Below are 22437 nucleotides of genomic sequence, written 5' to 3' on the forward strand. Positions count from 1 at the left end.
TCCTGTTAGCTATGTATATAGATCCATTGATTCGAAAGTTGGAACAGAACACCCGGATTCCCCCACTGGAGACTTAAAAGGGGTCTATGTAAGGTTTTGGCTTATGCCGATGACGTGGCGGTCATCACACCACTACCTACGGAGGCTATCAGAGAGGTAGAGGAGGAAGCAGAGTGGTGTGGCCAGGTCGCAGGATACGCCCTGACCAAATCTAAAACTCAAATTGTTAAAAACGAGCAGGCAAAGTGTACAGATCTGCGTGTGATCCAGTCTGGAGTCTATCTAGGGGTAAACATAACTGCAGATCTGGACAAGCTGGTAGAGACAAACAAATCAAATCAAATCAAATCAAATAAGCTTTATTCGGTTTTTAGTTTAAAACCATAAAAGCAACAAGAAAGAAAAATACATACATACAAAGATAACTCATCAAATCATTTACAGGATTAAAATAAATCAACTATTAAAATGAACAAGAAACAATTTAACTAATCAGGTAATCAAAATACGTGAATAATCAAAGACAAAAACAAAAAGTACAGAATTAATAGCACAAGGTACCCGGAATCCCCTTTCACCAAGAATTATGATTCAATGACATTAGTCTTGGTAACGAATTGTACCGGGGGCCGGGATAAAAATCATGCAAATCCCAAATGCAAATGGGGCCATCTCCTTCTTATGCTGGGAGGAACGGAGGTAGGGGACAATGTTCCTATCCTTAAATTTAATTAAAATCAAGTCCCCCGAAATGTCTTTGGGCAACGTACCTAGCCACCCCACCCTCCTGACACTCAGGATTCCACCATCTAGTGCAGGTGGCAACGGTCTGTTGTGTTTTAGCCAAAAATCGCTTTGTTAAGCAAATCCTGGTGTGTTTCAAGTTTGCCGTGACTCAATGCAGGGACCCCAGAGAGAACAGTCACAAATGGGGCGGCTTCGGGAGGTAGATTGATGCAATGCCTTCTATCAGGTGTGGTCCTAGGTGCTCTATGAGGTACGAGTACGGGGTTAAGAGTAGCATTCCGGCCTCTTGGAATGAGTGTAGTGAAGGGGGGTTCAAGAGTTTGATTTTTTCTGCATGCAGTGGGCTTGGACTTTTCATAGTTGATAGAGGGAGTAGGGCAAATAGGTGTATCAATTTTATCGGTTGATGAATAGTTCTTTTTTTATTGTTTTTTCAATAAGGGTCAACCTGTCCCCTAGATCGTTGATTTTTGTGATCAAAGGTGATAAAGCCGAGATTAACAGTTGCTCAATCTGAGCCAGTAAGTTCTTAGCCGGTGTTAGTATAGTTGAGTTGGAGGGGCATAATGGGGGGCTAATGCACATTTTGTCCACCTCAACATCAACATTAGGTAGATTATCATCGTTGGCATTATTTTTGTCCTCAGCATGCTCCCTTTTGCTGGTTGATCCCCGGTACAGAGTGTTGGTTTGAGCATGGGTTTTATTGGGGGATAAAGGTACATCCAATAGAGTGCAATTAAGTTGGTCAGCGTCTCTACCCAATTTAGGAGGGGTCAAGGCTTCCGGAACATACTTTGTGCCACACAGGGCATACAGCTCCTCCCAAATGGACATGACTAGTGGAAAACACTGCTACATAGGAGACAATGGACAATTGGAATGGCGGAATTATAGGAAGGTTAAAAATATAGGTACCTCCTCCTCCAATGGAACCAAGTGGGGTGGCCCGTCCCGTCCTCCTCTGGCCTCTGAAGGCCACAGAGGGCCCGCCCTTTGCCCGGGCTTAGCCCCGGGCGCCAACCCGCGCGCGTACCCGCGACGCGGGGGCTCACGCTGTTTTTCTGAGCACCTCCGGGGGCGGGACAGGATATGCGTGCCTTCCTCTGCGCTAGTGGTGCTGGGGGATGTAGTCCCTGGTCTCCTGCTGCAAGGAAGCCTGGTATGGGCGGCGCTAAGGCAGCGCTGGTGCTGCGGCGGACCAGGACTCGGGGGAGAGAGCTCCCAGGTCATTTTCTCCCCAAAGCTGAAGTGTGCCCCGCTCCCCCGGGGCTCACGCTGTTTTTCTGAGCACCTCCGGGGGCGGGACAGGATGTGTGCGCCTTCCTCTGCGCTAGTGGTGCTGGGGGATGTAGTCCCTGGTCTCCTGCTGCAAGGAAGCCCGGTATGGCAGCGCTGGTGCTGCGGCGGACCAGGACTCGGGAGAGAGCTCCCAGGTCAGTTTCTCCCCAAAGCTGAAGTGTCCCCCAAACATAGGGCCAGTAATCAATAAAGCCAAGAAAGATCTGGACAGGTTTCATAATCTGCATCTGTCTATAGTGGGGCGGGTTAATATTATTAAAATGATCCTCCTCCCAAAATTCCTCTACCTGTTCAGGGCAATCCCTCTTATGTTTGGAGCAAAATGGTTCAACATTCTAGAACAGATGATAAATAGATTTGTCTGGTCGTATGGGAAAACAAGAAGAGCACTGAGATACATGTCACTCCCTAGGGATAGAGGGGGATGGGCACTGCCTGTTTTTAAAATGTACTATTGGGCAGCAGCCCTTCAGCAAAGGACGGGGCTCTTAGGGGGGGCAGAGTCTGAATTGGAGGAAGCAATAGGTTCTATTTCTAGCTATGCGCTTGTCCTTGGTGAAGTGGTGGAGAATGCTTTTTTGAAGTATACCGATCCCAGCTACTTCAATAGAATGAAATTTATAACGGTCTTCGCAGCACACAAGGTTTGGAAGGCATTTATGAAAAGATTTGGGTTGGGAAGATTTAATGCATACACTAGGTTATTTCAGAATCCCACACTACCGCAAGAGATTTTTCAGATACCGTTTTTTTAGAGTGGGGGAGGCGGGGGTTGACAAAAGTGAGGGATATGATTGGGCTTGAAGGAATGTGTCAATTTACTGATATCCAGTCATCATTTGGCCTCAACTCAATGAATTTTTCTAAGTACTTACAGGTCAGGAGTTTCCTATCCAGTAAAAAAGGTGGACCAAAGGGGTTCAAGAAAAATACAATCTTGGAGGCCATTCAAGGCGGAAATGGATGTACGATCAAAAAATTCTATGCTGAGCTTATTGAAAGTAGAGAAGACGATCTTGCAAAATATGAATCTAAATGGGCAGACAAGCTAGGAACAGAACAGGAGGCTTTCCGGTTGTCACTACGGCTAGGTCAGGAAATTATTTGCTCGGCTGCTCTCCGAGCGCAACATTATAAGACTATTTACTCATTATACTATACACCAGCTAGGATTGCACAATGGGGAGGAACGCAGGGGATCACCTGCCCACGCTGTGATAGCTCAGAGGCAGACATAACACATATTTTTGCTACATGCCCTCACTTACATAATTTACTTAACCCAATTGAGCTTTTTATGAAAAACTCTTTGAGAATAGAGGTCAAGCTGACCCCAGTCACGATTCTATTGTGGGTTGAAGAGGACTCTCCCCGGTCTCCATATGATTACTTTTTATTTGTTGCTACGGCAGTGTTTCGAATCTGTATTACTTCAGCATGGCTTGACCGAATGCCACCAACTTTACATCAATGGGTGGCTAAGCTGCTAAATGCCTACAACCTAGAGAAGGGGATTTATGCAAGAAAGGGCAAGAGGGGAAGAGCGCTAGGGATAAAAATATGGGACCCGCTCAAAAATTGAAAGAACAGTAAGCCCCTACCGCTTAGGACAACTATCTCACTGACCGCATCTTGATTTATTTGTTTATTTTATTTTGCTTAGTTTTTTCTTCTCTTTTTTTGCATTTTCTTTTTTTCTCTCCCTATATTTGATCTGATTTGTCAATAGGGCGATATTTTTCAGGTTGACCCATGTACATACTATCTTTATTTTTCAATTTAATTTAAGAATGTTTATGCAGATCTATTTGTATGTTTAAACAGTTTATAGCTCATGCTTATGTTAGCTTCTGATTTTGGTTTCTACTGTGATATACACTGATTTGCAGATGTTTTTCACTTAATGTGCCCTGTGTGGAAAAAAGAAAACTATATTTTAAAAAAAGAAAAAAAAGAAGTCAATGCAAGGACAAAAGTGTTTGCTACTGCGATTACCTGCTCCGTCACATTAGCTATATTAAAATTAATAACTATACAGTCAGCCCCCCAATGATTTTGTGTCTTTTCCCAGCCAGCTAACCCTCCTGACAATATTGATACATTCAGTGTGGTCTGTACCCAAATTCAAATTTGAACTCATCCAGTGAGTCACTTTATTTTTCAGCTGGATATATAATTCTGGGGTGTTGCGAATGAGAGGCAGGTCACTACCAAGGATCACCACATAGGGAGTTGCTTGGGGAGGGAGGTCAATTATGGGGCCATTAAAAGATCTAGGTTGCCAGACTCATTTATCCAGAACTTGATTAATCATGGGGCCAGAAAGACCTGCCGCAGGAAGCTCCCTTCAATTTCTCCACTGTGTAGGTGACCTACCCTGGCCCACAAAGACTCTTGCCTAGATGGGCAGCCTTCAGTAATCTTGGAATTAGCGTTTGTGCAAGGCACAGGTGCACACTGCCTATCTCGAGTGATTGTGTCTGTCAATGGACCATCAGCAGATGGATTTAAGGGTGGATGCACAGCTGCCAACCGAGGGTCTCCCTTTAAACCTATAATAGCTTGCTCATTATTATTATTACAACATAATTACAAAGGAAGTAGTAACCCCCTGATCCAAAGTTTTAACTCTGAGTAGAGAGAATGCATGCAAGTCTGAATTTTAGTGTTGATTATGTCGTCAGCAGACTTGTTAACAATTATACCCTTACATTGTAAAGTCTTCCTGCTGAATACGTCCTTTCCCTTTTCTTCCATTCCCTTGACAGGGGAAGGGAATCTACTGCTTGTTCCAGTCCATTATAATTCGGAAGAGCCCTCCCTATGCAAAGTAGTATGGCTGCACAATGAACCTGGGCATGGATGCTAGTTGTATTGGTAGTAGGTACTACATCCCTTGTTAAAGACCCCCTTGGGACTGCAACATAAGGGTCTTCCCTCGCAATGAGCCAACTCATCCTCCACGTTGGCAATATCCTTCTCCAGAGCTCACACCACAGAGGATAAAAAGGACAGGATGCCTGAATTCTCCTGACGGGGTGTAGAGACTGACAGCTCATTCCTCGCATGGACTAGGCCATTGCATTTTGTTTCCCCATCAGTGCTGATCTGCAATTAGTAATGACAATCTGCCAAGGTCAATCCATAATTACTCCTCAATATATGGCCAAAGGTGCAATCAGTAAGTGGCCTCTCTCGAAAGCCAGCAACCTGCAGTAAGTTGTGGTTGAATTGCGACAAGTGAAATACAGTTCTTTGTCGACGGGATTCTCATTACAGGTCAATGTCCTCCTGTTGCTACAAGAATTCTGTGAGACATGAATAACAAATACACAGAATAGTATGTTTCTTTCCAACATGGAGCCACACGTTCTGTATTAGAAAAGAGACTGAGGGTCCTTAACGCTGGCCACTTTGAAAAGTCACCTTCAGGGACTACAGAATGAAATGCAAGATAGAATGCTTGAAATCTAGAAGCCCGGGGGGGGGAGGGCGGGGGGCAGCCCGGCCTCATCCGGCTACTGGCAGGCGCGCATTGGTGCGCCCTTGGCCGGGGCTTTTCAAGGGCGTGACCCGCATGGTGGGACACCTCGCAAAGCTTTATAGTGCTTGATTTGCACCAGTGAGGGAGATTTCCAGAGACTTCCTCTTGGGCCCTTGGTATTGCTGGTTGATGTAGTCCCCACTGGCTTGCTCTATGAGATCGCTTGCACAGCCGGACTCCTCGTTGTACTTTAGAACGCTTGATTTGCACAGGTGTGGGAGATTGCCAGAGACCGCCTCCTGGGGCCCTGGTATTGATGATTGGTGTAGTCCCCACCATCTGGCGCTACAAGATCACCTGCACAGCCGGACTCCTCGTTGCGCTTTATAGCACTTGATTTGCACAGGTGACAGAGATTGCCAGAGACTGGCACCTGGGGCCCTGGTATTGCTGGTTGATGAAGTCCGCTACGAGATCACCCCCTACTTTTCTATCAAAATATGAATGGCATGGCGATTTAAAAAAATAACCAAATGTCAAAAATCCTTGGGATTCAATTGCTTTTATTACATTATAATGCTAATGTTGCATATTGGGAATTTCCCCATTTCCATTTTACCAGATAAGTTCTGGAGAAATGTAAATGGGGGAAATAGCCTGGATTTTGGGGAAATACCAATTTCCACAGTTTTTGCCAATTTCTCGGTTCCTGATAACTGTTTTTACATTAGACTTACTCCGTTATGACAGAAGAGAGGAAATGAAATACATGTGCCTATTTATCTCTCCATGATAAAAAGGTCAGTGAGGGGAATGCCTGTGTTTTTTTTTAAAGAACCCTCACCCACTAGTTATATTAGTGGCATGCTTCATCATAGGGTTCTCACCCAGCACACCTAATGTATCTGGGTGGGTTCTACGCTTCAGTTACAGTGGAGATTTTTGTGGATGTTATAAATGGATCCAATCATTTAAAATTACCTGCAGATGTCCCTTCCTCTTTGACATGTTATGAGGAGGAACCTTTCGCAAGGTTAAAAATAAAAATGTTGATGTCACTGGAGGTGCTATGAGCTCCTACATCAAAAACGGGGCTGCATTATTCAGTCATATATGATTTGCCACTTAGGTCAGATGGCTTTCCTCAAGATCAGAAAGTTAAGTAGGTCCCTAGTTTGCATTATGGCTGGAAAAAGCACAGTTGTGTCATGTGTCAATATGCATTTTTATCATGCTATTGTGTGCATGCCTTATGGTTTCCACTCTATTGTAACCTATTGGAAGGAACTTCCTTATCTGGAATATGCAGAGCTTAGAGGACACTCTTGGGCCCTCCTCATGTGAGACACCTTGACAAAAGCGTGACAATAGGGTCCACTTGACTCTAAGACACAATAGGGCAATAGAGTACTGAAAAAGACAATAACCAATACCGAAGAGGGAATGAGGAGCCATTTGAAGATCTGCCTCAGCATCTTCAGGGTGTGGAAGCAGGATGCAGTCATTGAATTCTGCAACCATGCCCAGTTTGCTGGTGATTATTATTCTGAGGTTCCCAGTGTGGGTTCTGGGTGTTGGTCCGTGTTCAGTTGGTCAGATGGAGTTCCATGGTTAGGTGTTCTTGCCGCAGATCACTATTTCTGTTTTGTCCATGAGGAGCTTAAGACAGTTGGCTTTCATCCAGTTAGCAACTTCGGTCATGCAGGCGATAAACGTGTTTCTTGTGTTGGGGTCTTGTCCGAGAGGGAAGAGTATGAAGTGCATATCTTCTGGGTAGGAGAGGATGTTGATGTTGATGTTGTGTATACCGATGCTGTTTGTCAGAGTTATGTTTTGAAGAGAGTGGGGCTGAGAGATGATCCTTGAGGGACTCTGCAGAAGAGTTTACAGGTTTCCTAGGAGTAAGGTGCCTGGTTGACAGCTCGTGTTCTATCCATTAAGATGGAGCAGATCCATCAGACAGCAGGCCCTTGGATTACAATCTAGTGCATTTGCCTGATGAGGATGACGGATGAGACCATGTCAAATGCTGCAGAGAGGTCCAAGAGAATGAGGGCTGCAGTATCTCCACTATCAAGGATCATGCAGATGTTGTCTGTTGTCGCAATGAGTGCTGCTTCTGTACTGTGGTTGGGCATAAATCAAGACTGCGTGGCATTGCGGTACTGATGGTTGCTGAGGTGGTAGGTGAGCCGTCAGTTGATTCGTTTCTCTAGGGCCTTTATCAGGTGTGGCAGAATGGAGATGTAATTGGAAAATGTGTCTGGGTCAGTGGATGGTTTCTTGAGCAGGGGCATAACGATGGCAAGTTTCCAGGTGCCCGGAAATGTGGCTGAGTTGATAGAGGCAGTGAGGATGGGTGTTAGTGCTTCAGATTTGTAGGAGACCTTTGGTGGAGGCAATGGTCAGATGGAGCTCCTGAATGGATGGTCTTTGTGGTAGTAAAGATTTTGATAGGGGAGATGGCAGGCCACGAGGTCGGGGTCATCGGCTGTGATGGGAAGTTGAGTTGCAATAGTAATGAGGTCTGTTTAAGGGTCAAAGTTGATATACATAGAAGTGATTTTGTTACAGTAGAATTCCGAGAGCTTGTTGCAAAGGTCTTGTGATGGGGTGATGTTGCAAGAGGTGGCAGGAGGAGTGGTGAAAATGTTGATGATGACGATAGTTTCCTTGCTGCTGTTAGTGCTGGTGTCAATGTGATCTGCAGGAACTAAGCGCTTAGTGTTCCTGATCTACTTTTCGTAGCATCTTAGGGTTGATTTGAAGATGTTGTTATCTGCAGTGTCCTGACTTGTTCTCCATTTGAGCTCCAGTTGCTTGCAGTCGTGTTTCATCAGCCTTAGTTGCTCTGTTTACCATCTGGCCTGTGGTCGTGCTCTTGCCTTTGGGTTGTGCTTGAGGGGAGCCAAGGTGTTGGCACATACGGTGATCTAGCTTTTGAGTTTTTTTATGGCTTTCAGCAAGTTGCTGGTGTGCTCAGGTCGATGCTCGGAAAGGGTGGAAGCCCACTCCTCTTCTGAGATGCTTTTTCAGCTCTTGCAGGGGGTTCCTATGGTAGTAGGTCTGTGATGGTGTGAGATGGGTATACTGAAAATGATGTAGGTGTGTTTTGTCCAGGTCATAGTTGCTGGCTTTTCAACAGTGATGTTGCTGATTGAGGAGAAAATAGGGTCCAATAGGTGTCCGGCTGTGTGTGGGTGGGTTCAGAAACATGCTGAGTGTGGCCAATGTTTGCAAGGTTTTCTAGAAGGGCTGTAAAGTTTGGGTTGGTGCCGTCTTCTAGGGAAATGTTAAGGTTTCCGAGGAAGATGAAGGTACTGGCATTCATGATGTCTCTGGTGAAATTGGTGCGAGGTCCAGGCAGGGCTGGACTGGGAACTGAAACCGACCCTGGCAAACTGGTCAGCTGCCCCACTGAGGGGGCTGAAGGGGGTGCAGCCTTGCTGTTTGCAAGGGCCGGTTTTGGACGATTTTGTTACCGGGCTGACATTGCAGGCCCCCAGTAAAAAAAACGGCCTCCAGGGGCCCAAAACTGGCCTTCACCCTGTCGGCCCACCGGGAAAATGCCTGGTGCCCGCTACGGCCAGTTGATCTGTAAAGCAGGGTTCCACCCAGGGAACAGTTGGCTTTGATGTGTATTTTAAAACTGAGCAGTTCCGTGTAGGTGGTGCAGTTAATGGTATCCTTAAATATGATAGAGACCACACCTTGGGTCTGTGCTGACGGTCTTGCCTAATGATCTTGTAGCGGGTGGGGATGGCGTTAGCAATTTCTGGTGCTGAGATTTGGTTTGTTGAGGAGCATGCATGCGAGCGTGGTATTTGTGTGAGCATGAGCAAATAGGGTGCTGGGTGCTTTTGGCGCTTGAGTGGTGGGTATAGAGTGCCTGAGTGGTGGGTGAAGGGGGCTGGAAGAGTGTGATTCATTCATAAAGTCTATTTGTGATTCATTATTTGGTATTTGCTTTAGGCAATCGCTTTTTTCAACAATCACTTATTTGGTCACTTTGCATATTTAAGGAATTTATATTTTCCTACCTTTGTTTCATAGTACAGGCAAATGTTAGCTGTCACAAACTAGTCTGTGACCGATTTACGACTCTATTTCCATATATCATGCCCGGAGGCCTTTGCTCCCATGGTAATACCCTTTACTGTAATTCACAGATACCGCTCCAGTCCACCAAACCTCACTTCCTTGAGCTGCATCCCGAGATGCAAACATCTGCTAAAGGAATACCTCGACTGTGGGCTTACTTTAAAAGCCTCTAAAGTCTGAAATGGCTTCCATGCCCTGCTGTGCATCAAATTCCTTCTGAAAGCCCTTATGACCTTTCTTTCTATCATTCTAGAGTCCCAGTAACTCGTCACCTCGAGCAAAAGCACTTTACAGAGATAAATCACTGTTACATGACAACCAAGTATGAGCGGGTTCAGTGTATACAGGGAATGTAACTTACTTCAATATACAAACATCACATATAACAAAGATCTAAGTAAACAGATAAAATGGCATCTCAAAAGGTGTGGTATTAATGAAAAAGTACTGTATTATGTAATACGTTTATTTAATGGAACAAGCAATTATGGTGTTCCAAACAGGGTTGAGGTAACAATCAAGAATGACACAAGGAAAAGGGGCTTGATTAACACAGTGGAGATGATGTCCTGAGCATACAAAGCATCTTGTGGTAATTACATGTTTTACCTCTGAACTTCATCATCATGATTTAATATCTGCAATTGTGTATGTGGCTCAATGTTGGAATGAGGATGACAATTCATTGAGAGCGAGATGTTGTGAATAGGTTGCTTACTATAAATAGGCACTAATAGAAAGCAATTGTTACAAGGCTGTGTATATGATACGTAATGGTACGGTTTGCGTATTGGGAAGTTTGAGGAACAGAATACAGATAGGACTCAAACTGTAACAAGTAACTTGATTTTGTAGATTTAATAGGTGTTTATATAATTTTGATATCCAAGTGATCCAAGAACCACAGCATCAAAGCAAATTTGCAATGTATAGTAGGGCATATTCATCCGTCTGCATACAGTGGACACATATGCGTGCCACCCTTCTTAATAAGAACATTACTACGAAAGGCTTTTAGATCAGATTATTTCTGTAAAGTACGAAATGCCTTTTGACAGTTTTAAGTGGAAGTGCATACCCTGCCAATGTCTCACGTCATCTTTGATTTGTTAGAATGTAATTTATCCAGCTGTGAACAATCCTAAATTGAGCACATGTAAAACATCATGCTGAGTTTTGTAGTTGACTTTGTGACAATCCCAGAATGACTGATATTAACATGATATCGCAGTTCATAGACTGGTTTCCTTCTCACTTCAATTTTACAGAGTTCTTGGATAATAACCACAATTTGGTCTGAAAGCAGAAATTATAGATGCCAAATGTTATATATGTTCATTTTCATCTGTGACTTTTAAAGTAATGTTGCAAAGGATATAATCTCAGGTAATATTTAGGATAATCATTTTAATCAAGATACCATTTCAATTAGAAACTTGTTCATTATGGTACTAAGCCACGTACAAAAGAAACAAAATATTTTTGCAAATATTCTGCTCCAGGGTTTATTTCTGTAATAGCGCTGTTTTTCGTTTACCACTTGTTTTTGGCACTCATTATGTAGCAGAACATGTCATCAATCCCAGTGCTTTTCACTGTTCTTTCAGTTCACTGATAGATGATTTTCAATAAATGTTATTTAAAAGACATTTTTGCTGGAGACTAAAAACTTCCATGGACTTTTTAATCGCCACAGCCTAATTTAAATAAGAAACCAGAGAGCCAAGGAACATTTTTGACCACCACCAGAGCTCAATATATGTAATTTCAGGAAACACACCTGCTGAGTGCATGTAGCGATTAGGCGAGGGTGTCGCTGAACATTTTCAGGCTCAACTTGGAATTTTTTGTGCATGTGGATTGTTGATTAAGGTAAGTCTCTTATCTGGGCTGGAAAAAGGATATTCCCGGGCAATTTACCAGCCAACCGTCTGTGAACACCCACACAAACTCACAGCAAGAGGAAGGGCCTAGTTTAGAGTTTTCTGGATAGGTAACTCAATCACAAACGTCCCAGATATCCCGTCTGCATTTTTACAAGTGCACTATATAATATGAGGGAGCAACATGATGGATTAAATGTTTGCCAAATTCTAAACCAGGCTCTAAGGGGGATATTCACAAAGAAGTGGCGGTGAGAGGCGTTAGCCTCCTTGGCTTAACGCATCTCACCGCCTCTTCGGAAATGCCAGGCTGCCCCCAATTCACAAGAATATTGTGCAGCCTGGCGTTTCCCCCATCGATGGCGCTAAATATCATGACTTAACGCCAGAACAGGCACAGTTGCACCAGAGCTCAAGGGTGTCTGCAAGCAGGGAGGTTTGTTAATGCACAGGAAGGTGTCCCTTCTTGTACATTAACAAACTGAAAATGCCATTTTGCTTGTTCCACGTGTGATGCTACATGCAGCACACATGGAAAAAGCAAAAACGAGGAGAAATAAAAGTTTTCTCCTCGTTTAGCCACATTAAGAACTGATATTTCTAGGTCTTAAGTGTGGCCCTGCCACCTATTATCGCCACCCTTGATAATAGGTGGTAGCGTCAAACTCAATGGGTGTTGCGGTGGTACGCCCACCGCAACACCCACTGCAGGCCCCCTTTCACGCTAAGTTTAGTGTTAAAGGAGCCCTATTCTCAAGGCAGCGTTAAGCCACTTAACATGGCTTTAAGCCACGTTAAGCCCGGTAACGCTGCCTTGAGAATAGAGCTCTAGCCTATCGCCATGGGAACGTCAAAAACTGACATTCCTGTGGCGATAGGGGCTTGAGAATATGCCGCTGAGTCTGTTTCTTTGGTGCTAAAAAATGGAGAAGCCCTAATGTTTCTTATGGAGCTGACGAAGGCATTTATTCCTTGGAGAAACATGTTTTGGGACCTGGAACAATAAAATATTTAAAAACTGCATCTGCACATTTCAATCATACCTAATTCAGTAGAATGTACCTCCACCATTGTACTGGAAAACCGATGTAATTTACTTAGTGGACTATGGAAACAAAGTACATCTAGAAACCTCTCATTTGTATGAATTTTCAGACATACTCCAATGGTATTCTGTGAATCTTTCAACAATGTGAAAAATCTTGGGTAGAACTCTATGATGTAAAGAGTTATATTTTTGTCAATGGGGCCCATACATTTAAGTGACTGATTTGCCTAGAAGTCATGCCATATCCCATTAAGACTCATTTAAATGTTGAGGCCGGGAAGCCATTTTGAAAGCATTCTGTGAATATAAGTACAGGCCAGGAGCTGTTGTTCTCACAACAGAGAACTAATGTGTGTATGATGTGAGACACAGGTAACACCTTCAGTGCTAGCAAAATGTTTGACTATGAAGCCAGTCAATAATGCTAGTTACTGTCCCTTACCCTCGTGGACACTCTCGCATGTATCTTGAGCACACCGTGATGGACAATAACTAGCATTATTAATCCGCACTGCAGTCAGAAATGTAACTTAAATATGGTTTGAACCAAAACCATTTGTTTGGGTGATTTCTTACCAATGCAGGTTCGCCCAGTGGTGTCAGATTCATATCCGCTATTACAGTAGCAGCGATAGCTACCACGTAGGTTTTCACAAATTCCATTAGTGCAAATGTCAGGATCCAGAGCACATTCGTTGATATCTGTGTGAAGCAAGGGAAGATGAGATTTTAACATCCAAAGCAAATAAAGAAGAAAAGCGTTACATTAAAATGGTTTAGCAGAAAACATATGCATAACATTGTGCATCTTGAATATAGATTTGGTTAAAGGACAGAAATGCACACAATCTGCTTTAGAATGCCAGACTGTTGGCTACGGCTGCAATGTCTGGTAGTTACATTCTAACAAATACACCAACTCAGCAAAGCTTGGGTTTCTAGTGTGTTGTGTTTATTTAGAATTTTTAGTTAAATGTTACCGATGGCAACACAGGCTACGGCAGATGCCATTCTATACAGTAGATACATCAAATGTTTGTAACTCTGATGAACAAGGACCTAACTCGGTAAAAACCTCAAACACAATAGCTGTTTCTATGCCATATTTTTACAATCTCACCTAAAATAGTTCAGCTGAAGCAGCATAGACCCAGATGCTGCAGCCAAGTGACTTTCAATGTATTGTACGTATGTATGCAATGAGGTTCCACTGTGGTCATACAGGAAGTAATGCATGGATTATGAGAGAATTAATGGGACGTATTTTCCTCTGGGTTTTCGATTTGGAACTTGCATTATTTGCAATCTCTCCTTATTCCCGGTAATTTACGCCTTTGCCAGGACTGTGATATTTAGAGCCGGTGTTGGATTGTTCTTTTAAAAAACGACTAAAACTTTATAACAAAGTAAGAGCTAGAATTCTAAACGGCTCTGTGTGAACTCCCATTCGAATAACATGAGCCCACATGTAGACACTACACTCAAGTATAGGGGGCAAGTCACAAGGGCATTTCGCAGTACATAAAGCTGTACTCCTAAAAAAGGGACTAAGCAAGGAATATTCATGTGCAATTAGCTCAAATAGAAAGGACTATGCCCTCTTTGCACTTTTACTAAAAGAGAGTTGGACAATTTGGGGCCAATTCACAAAACCATGCGAGAGTACATAAAAAAATACTTATGTAGTACAACTTCCTATTTGTGAATATACCCATAGAGTCTAATTTTCAAAAATCATCACAATCGCTAACTTCCAGAATGAGTACATATGTAAATATGAGCACATGCTTATCTACAGATGTTTACTATTGTGGAATAGGTGAAATAATAATGTAGCTGCATTTATGCTAAGTAACAGTGAAACTGAAACTTCCATTTGCACAAACAAGGACTTAAAATAAGTTACAATCAACCTGTGTGGAGGTACAATGGCAGAGCATCACTTCGTGAACAAGGGCTTTCAAGAGTACAATAATGAGGAGTTTATATATTTTTGCATCACATTGTGATATATTTGCTCTACATGTTTTAGTTCTTCAGGAATCAACCCCATTACTCCTAGTTGAACAAATCTTAGTAGTGCACAGGCAAGCATAAATGGACTGTTAATAAGGCATAGTGCTGGAACAAATGTACTAACAATAAGGCACCAGTTGTTGCATAATTGACAGGTGATTTGTGAAAGTACTATGTAGTTGTTTCAGGCCAGAACAATATTTCCAGATCCTAATTATATACACAGAGGGTTATATGCCTGTATCCCAGGGTTCACAACCATGATTTTACTAACCCAAAGACCACAACACTGTCAGACCAAGTGCAAAAATTCTTAATGGCAACATTGGTGGCAAGATAAATGAGATATGTTTTATGTTTATGTTTGAAGTAGAATGCTCAACTTTGTGATTGGGTGAAAGGTAGTTTTGTTAAAAACACATTTTGAAATAATGATTTTAACAGATTACCTCTTCCATCAACTGTGATTCCTATTCCACCACTGCAGAGGCTTTGGAATTCCGCTGTTCACATGAAACAAAAACAAACATATTTCACTGACACAGCTTTTAAGTGTATGTATATTCATCAAATCCACTGCTTAACAAAAAGCAGAAGTCACAAACCTAGTCAGGGTAAGCTAGATACACACTAAAAGAGAACCTTTGCCCACCCTCTGGTAGCTTGGCACAGAGCAGTCTGGTGTATCTAAACAGGCAACGAGTAAAGTATTAATGCAGCACACACACAGTAATGCAATGAATACGCCACAAAAGAACACCGCAGAGGTTTATAAAAACAGATGATTATATTTTACATAAAACAATACCAAAATGACAAAAACCCAATGTATAGAAGTTGAGATATTGCATGCTAGTAGTACCTGTAAGTATGTAGCCATTTTATATCAAACAGGAACTATACAGTTAACAAATAATCAACTTAAGAGCAATCTAATGGTGTTTATAACGTAATGTTATGTTATTTGTAGAGTGCAGCGATTAATAAACAGTGTGCTAGGAATCCTATCAACGGTGCTATGGGAGTAAAAAAATAATTACCAAACTTCAAGACAGAAATGAAGATAGGTAAAAGGAGAAAAACCTTTGACAATAAAAATCTAGAATCATCTCTTCTGAGTGATCATTGTACTTAAAATCTTGACAGATAATAAATGCTGGCGATGCAAGTCCAAAAGCTCTGACACTTCTCATATTCTATGGTTTTGTCAAACACTAGAACACTGCTGGAGGATTGTATGGTCAGTACTTTTACGAGTGCAATCGATCCAGCTCATACACTTAGTGCTGATTCACAATGTAACTAATATCTCTGGCCTCAACAAACACTCAAGTAAATGTTTAGCGACGTTACTGGTTGCACTCAGATTCTGTATTCTTAGGCAATGGCGACAACCGACTTTACTCAGAGAAGAATGACTTACAGAATTTGGCAGAATTTTTTTTAATGAACAGACCATTTATAAAGTAAATGACAAAGTGTTATACTTTGGCCAGGTACAGGAACCGTTCCTTAGATGGACTGTTTTCCTCTATAATGAAGGTTTGACTGAGTCATGTGTCATCATAGACATGGTGATTAAGCAGCCTTACCTCATTTCACAAAGGTTACCAGGGTCGGACTGGGACATAAAATAGGCACAGGCACCAAAATTAATATGACCCCATTAGCATATCAGATAGCTAAAAAGTGACCCATAATTTGCAAACCACGGCAGGTTTAAACGTGTGCACAAACGCTGTATAGGTGTTGTGCAAAGAATGGGTGACTGTATTTATTTGTGCTTACTGAAGGCAATGTTTGTGCTAATTTTAGGGAAATCAACAGCTAAACTGGCCCACCTCGCCATAAAACAGGCCCACAAACAACAAAACAATTGTTCAACATACTGATATTAGACCAGCCCCTCGGGCACTGCCAGATTTCCCTACAGTCCAGTCCAACCCTGAAAATTACCTGTGTGTTCTATTGTTCCCTAAGCATACTTAGGTGATTGTATTTTGTGTACTTTTTGAACATGCTAATGTACATACAATTGTATATAGCATGGATTGTCCTAGTTCTATAGAACTTAATATCTGCTGTAACCTATGTATGTACGTGCTTTAGTTAATCTTTTTACTGCTATCATAATCTTGCCTACCCAATTAGAAAGCAGTACAGGCACAAGAATAGTAGCACAGGCATATAGACCGTCCTGATAAAGAGATGTGATCAATAGACCCTTGAATTATCTACTAGTTTAACAAATGTACTTGTGCATTATATTGTCTCTGCCAGTGTGTTGGACTACTTGTTGTGCTTCATTTTCAGATGCATCCCCCTCACCTGTCTTCACCATCTCTCTGTTCCATTCTCCTTCCCCATATCAAATTCTTCTCTTTTTTATTCAGTAAAGGATTGTTGCAAAAACATCTTCATAGCTCTCAGTACAAAAAGCCTCAATTTGCTTGTATCAACCATGTTTACTCTGTGCAGGAAGGGCTGGTTGGCTTCCTCAGTCGCAGAGTGGCTTGTCTGAGTAGTGGTGCTTCTCTAACTGTGCAGCACACCTCTATCTGTGGGCAACCCTAAGGCTCCTCGTGCTCATTACCTCACAAGATGCCCTTTCCTGTGGATTCTGGGGCCACATGTGTGATGTGTGCTGATGATACCTGAATCTAATTTTCTTCTCACTCCATATTACCGCGCATTTTCCAAAGCAAGCTACTAACTTATCATAATTTGACACACCATGACCTGTACTATCTAATATTTAAAACAGCTAACACAGAACTAACCTCTTTCCCATCATCATGCGCATGTAGTATTTACCACTTCCATTTCAGTCTCTTCTGAGATCATCGACTCCTCCTCTGCCAGTCGGTCTGTGATATGTTTTATCATTCATGTCTGCCTTTTCATCTTCAGCTCTCTAACTATCATCTCTGCCCACTGTCACCTACTCAAAATTAGCAATATCTGTTCCTACAACTGCCCCTCAAAACATATTTGAAAAATATCCTGTTCTTATTCACCCGAGATTCACCTCTAACTCTCCTTCAGATAGTAGGTTGACCAGCTGACAGCACACAAGAGGTCTTGGTGTATATTCTTCATACTGGGTTTTAAATTAGCCTGTGTTCACATCTCACTACCTCCCATACCTCAAACCAATTTCCTCCACACTCACTTTACCCTTTCAATGCAATTCAAGTCCATCCTCACCCGTTAGCCAGTGGCGGCTCTTCTAGTAAGGAGCGTTGCCCTACTGAGCAAAAATGAAAAATAAAATGACAATAACGTGTTATTGTCATTTTATTTTTCCTGTTGAGTCAGTGGCCTGTGTGTAGTGTGGGGCCGGTCAGGGCTGGACAGCGCAGGGGGAGGAGTGGTCTTGGGCCGACCAAACAGTTCAAGTGCATTTTTTATGTTCCTACCAGTCCGCATTACACAGCCTGGTCAGGAGCATGCACAGGCCCCAAGTTCAAGTCCGAGCGCCGATCCACGGCACTCAGACCAATCACAACGCTGCACTGCAGCATTGTGATTGGCTATGGGGAGCCTGTGTGCCAGGTGCTTCCTGTAGAGGGAGAAGGAAGAGGAGCAGGGGAGGTAGGGGCCGGCAGGCCATTAAAAGGTAAGATTTCTTTTAAATTAATCAATCCCCCCCAACCTGCCCCACAACCCCTGTGTGCCACGATCCTGTCCACAGGACTACTGAGCTCTTGCGCATGCCTGCGTGTGGCTGTCCTTGCTCCTTGAAGTACTTGCCTGGACATCAAAGTTCATTGTATTGCCCTTGACCCAATGACGTTTGCAGTTCTTAATTTAAAAAAAAACAGAGTTTTAGTAAGCAGATGGAAGATCAGTTCCCCCTTTATTTCTGTTAGTTGTGAACACTGACCTGGGTGCAACAGAAGGCTATTGAGTTTGGGATCGGGGTGGGGGGAAGAGGAGCTTTCACCGTTTGGAGCTAACGACCAAAATCTGCAAATTATAGTTTCTGTCGAAGTTTCAATGGAGCTAGCGGAATCGTAACGCAGTGTGAATGAAGAATGTGCGATAGACAAGTCCGGGATATCTCACTGTGGACTGTACACATGTTGACATGGATGCTATCCCGTAGCACTGTGAGTGTCCTTGTAATCTTTAACCTGCAGTGTACACCTCCGAGTACTACCTAAGCTTCCTTTTTGTTTTGTTTAAAATAATATCCACCCGTTTTTCCAAAAGCATGGGTCGACCCTGACTGTTTATTTCACTCTTTAGTTACAGTCTGCCTCTGTCAGTGCAAGGACCCTCTTCCTGTAACTGCAAGAGATTTCCGAATAGGTCAATTGTGATACAGCTATTGTGAACTGCATAGTATGTGTGCTTCCCAGTTTAGGGGCTGTTTATCTGATTTTGCCCTAAAATGCAATAGTCATAATGTTTCTGATTCTGTGCTCTTTATATTATGCCAAAATGTTTCCCATCATAGTAGGGCTTAAGGATATGCACAACCACATTGTGTCAAACATTATCCATATCCAATTGGTGTTAAATGTATTTGTTCACTTACATTTCATCAGCGTATGTTTCTCGTAAACTAAGGCAACATGCTCATTAGCTGGCACTGTCTCAGTATAAGCAAATAAAATATGCCACTCAAACCAACTATATAAATATTCGACTCTGCCTTGGAGACATTCGCAAGAGCGGCACATGTGCGTCTGTAGATCATGCATATCATTAATTATACAAACCTATATGGGAAGTCTGTGATTAATTTAGCTAAAATCAAACAGCAAGTTAATTATCATGTGTGCTTGTTGCTGTAGTTGCTTATTAATACCTAAAAGACGGTTGTCTCCAGAGTCTAGTTTAGTTTAACTGACAACTGAGCGGAATAGTGTGCACTGCCTTTTAAATTCTGCACATTGATGTATTTATAATCACATTAGAGTAACAATGTTTTTGGTGAACACTTAGGTGCCGATTCAGATGTGGGTAGGAAGGGCTCCGACAGTCGTTAGAAGTCCTTCCTGCTCGCATCGGAATGGCTCGGTCTGATTTTTTACCGACCGAGCCATTCTGATGGGCTTGGTCAGAAAGGAAGCCGACCCGGTTTTCTGAATGGCTTCCGACGGGCTCAGAGAGCCGTCTGCCATCCAGAAACCCTTCAGTACGGCCGGCTCTTTCAGGGTAAGGGAGTTTGATGGCAGTTTCCCACTGCCTTTTTGTGCCGTTTTTTCCGGCACAGAAAGGCAGTGGAAAACTGTCTTTGGGGGCCTCCAGCAGGGCCCCCGTAGGTGTGAAGCCACCGAATGGTGGCCTCGGGGGCACCGATCATGCCCCCTTGATGATCCCTGCACCAGGTAACAGGTACGGCCTAGGGGTCACCTATCATGTCCCCATGTTGATCCCGGCACCCGGTGGCAGGCACATTGTGGTGCCTGCCATGGGGTGGAGGGATGAACTGGACCTCTGCGCTTAACAGTGCGAGTATGCATTCTGTTCGGAATGCATGCTCCCATTGTTAATTATAGGATTGCAACCGAACATGGTTCAGTTGCATTCTACTTGCAGATCTGGAACCAATGACAAAAGGTCATTCGGTTCCAGTTCCTGTCCGATGTCAGACAGACTCTGGTCTGTCTGACAGCGGAATCGCCCCCTAAGTATTACCACATAACATTTAGAGTTTGTGCATACAGGTAAGTGTAGATGTAGGAATCACTGAGTGGGTTTTTAGAAACTGGTATTGGTGTGTCTATGATTTCAAATATGGTACTCCATATTTTATAATAGTGAATGATAAGATGTATCTGATTGTCACATGGATGATGTCATCAGTGATGTCATTTGAGATGTCATCAGTGATGTCATCAGTGATGTCTCTGACCATTTCATGAATGATGTAATATGTGACATCATCAGCAGTGGACTGCGGGCGCGCGAGTTATACTTAGAACAACTAAATATAATGGAGGAATTTCAATGGTTTTGTACGAGTGAAATGTCCAGCTAACTACAACACCCCTAAAACCTACGGTTTTTTCAGTGAATTTCTAAGGGTTTTTAAATGCTAATTCCTAACTATAACATGTCTGAAACCTATGATTTTTTCAGTGAATATATATATATATATATATATATATATATATTCAAAAAGGTTCGAAATCAACACAGCATCCGCTCCCGCTGACAACGAATTTTGAGAAATGCTACAAACTCCGTGCTCTTGTTTCCAGTGTATATTTATTCCGTGAGTAACAGCCCACCAGTCGCCATGACGCGTTTCGCCTCAGCCGAGGCTTGATCACATGTCATGTCGAGAAGAAAGGAAGTGACATAAGTAGTGCAAAGGGTCACATGGTCAATGATACATCCTTTCATGGATTTAAAGTGATATTCACCCATTACACGGAAAACAGAGTGTGGGGCATAGTGCCCTCATATTGCAATAATCACAAAGTTAAACTGTGCGTTTCAATCAGGTTACATCAATTCATTATATACATGTATTTACTATCACTATCTTCCAGTAATTTCCAAAGCTGTAAAAAAGCATACATATGAAATTAAATAAATACTTATCTCCAAAATAAGTATGTTTTCCTTAAGAACATATTCAAAAATTCATATATTTACACCATATTTACAAGATATCCTACTGTCATTGGTTTCTTTGTAAAAAAAACCCTATCAAAAAGCAGACCTATTTCATCTTGGCTGGTTTATTCAACCTTCTGCTAGTTCTGATTATTAGACATTTAATAAGAATATGCAATTTGTAGCTTTCAAAGATAGTGATTTACATTTAAATATAATCATGAGTTAGAACAAAATTGTACCACAGTGAGTAATAACAATATGTAACCTCCATGTGATAATTAGTGTCTCGTGTAATTTATCGCTTTCTACCTTATACTTCCTTGGGGGTCGTCAGTTTCAATATTTGTAAAAGTGACAGTGCATTAAAATTTCAATCTATTTATTAATAGAATTTCAAACTTATTTAGGCTGCCAAGTAAGCATATTTAAAAAAAGTGTCTTATTGCCCGTCGAAACACACTGGTGCCATCAAGATTATTCTGTATCTCCACACTAGATCACAGGCATGTGTAGAGATCTTCACTACAATTCAATCCCCCAGGCTGCTTACTGTTGAGTTCGAGGATATAACGTGTTTCTAAGAGACGTAATTTTCCATCTCTATCTCCTCCCCTCCTCAGTGGTAAAACAGAGTCCACCAGATAATATTTCAGCAGATCTGGGTTGCTCTGATGACATTTCTCAAAGTGTCTTGCTACTGGATAAGACTGATCCTTCCCTACAATTGCCTGCAGATGCTGCAGGATGCGCTTGTGGGCAGGGAGACGAGTACTCCCAACATACTGTAAGCCACATGGGCACAGTAGAATATACACCACGAATTCAGTCTTGCATCCTAGTTTCTGTTTAATGGCAATTGGAGTATCATGGAAGGGACTAGTAAAATGGGTTTTATTAATGGCGTGCTTACAGGCCTTGCAGACCTGACATTTTTTGAAGCCTGTAATTCGTTCCCACCATTTCTTTGGAACGTCCAAGGTGTTACTAACAATAGCACTGCCTAATGAAGGAGATTTCCTGAAGGTGATCTCCGGTCTATTTCTCACTAGGTCACCTATTACCGGATCCCCTTTGACCAAATTCCAGTTTCTCGAAAAGATCTTACGTATTTCAGCATGTTGCTGGCTATATGTGACAATTGCCCTGCATTGTACCTTTTCATCAGTTGCGGGTAAACTCTCAGCTGTAATATTGGTGTCCTGACCATGCCCCAATAGTTGTTCTCGGGTCAGTTTAGTTGTTTTACTTATAGCCTCATCAATCATCTTATGACTATA

General features: G+C 42.5%; 1 protein-coding gene across 1 annotated transcript in view; it reads right to left on the reverse strand.

The window, feature by feature from the left end:
* The window catches only part of FBN2 (fibrillin 2), a 1174837-nt gene that overhangs the window by 319095 nt on the left and 833305 nt on the right, over positions 1-22437 (reverse strand). Inside the window, exons 17-18 of the mRNA XM_078675609.1 lie at positions 15031-15084; positions 13142-13267 (exon numbers count right to left, since the gene is read on the reverse strand). Coding sequence (XP_078531735.1) covers positions 13142-13267; positions 15031-15084 — 180 coding nt within the window. The remainder of the gene's footprint in view (positions 1-13141; positions 13268-15030; positions 15085-22437) is intronic.

Source organism: Lissotriton helveticus, chromosome 2_1, assembly GCF_964261635.1.
Source record: "Lissotriton helveticus chromosome 2_1, aLisHel1.1, whole genome shotgun sequence".
Taxonomy (NCBI): Eukaryota; Metazoa; Chordata; class Amphibia; order Caudata; family Salamandridae; genus Lissotriton; species Lissotriton helveticus.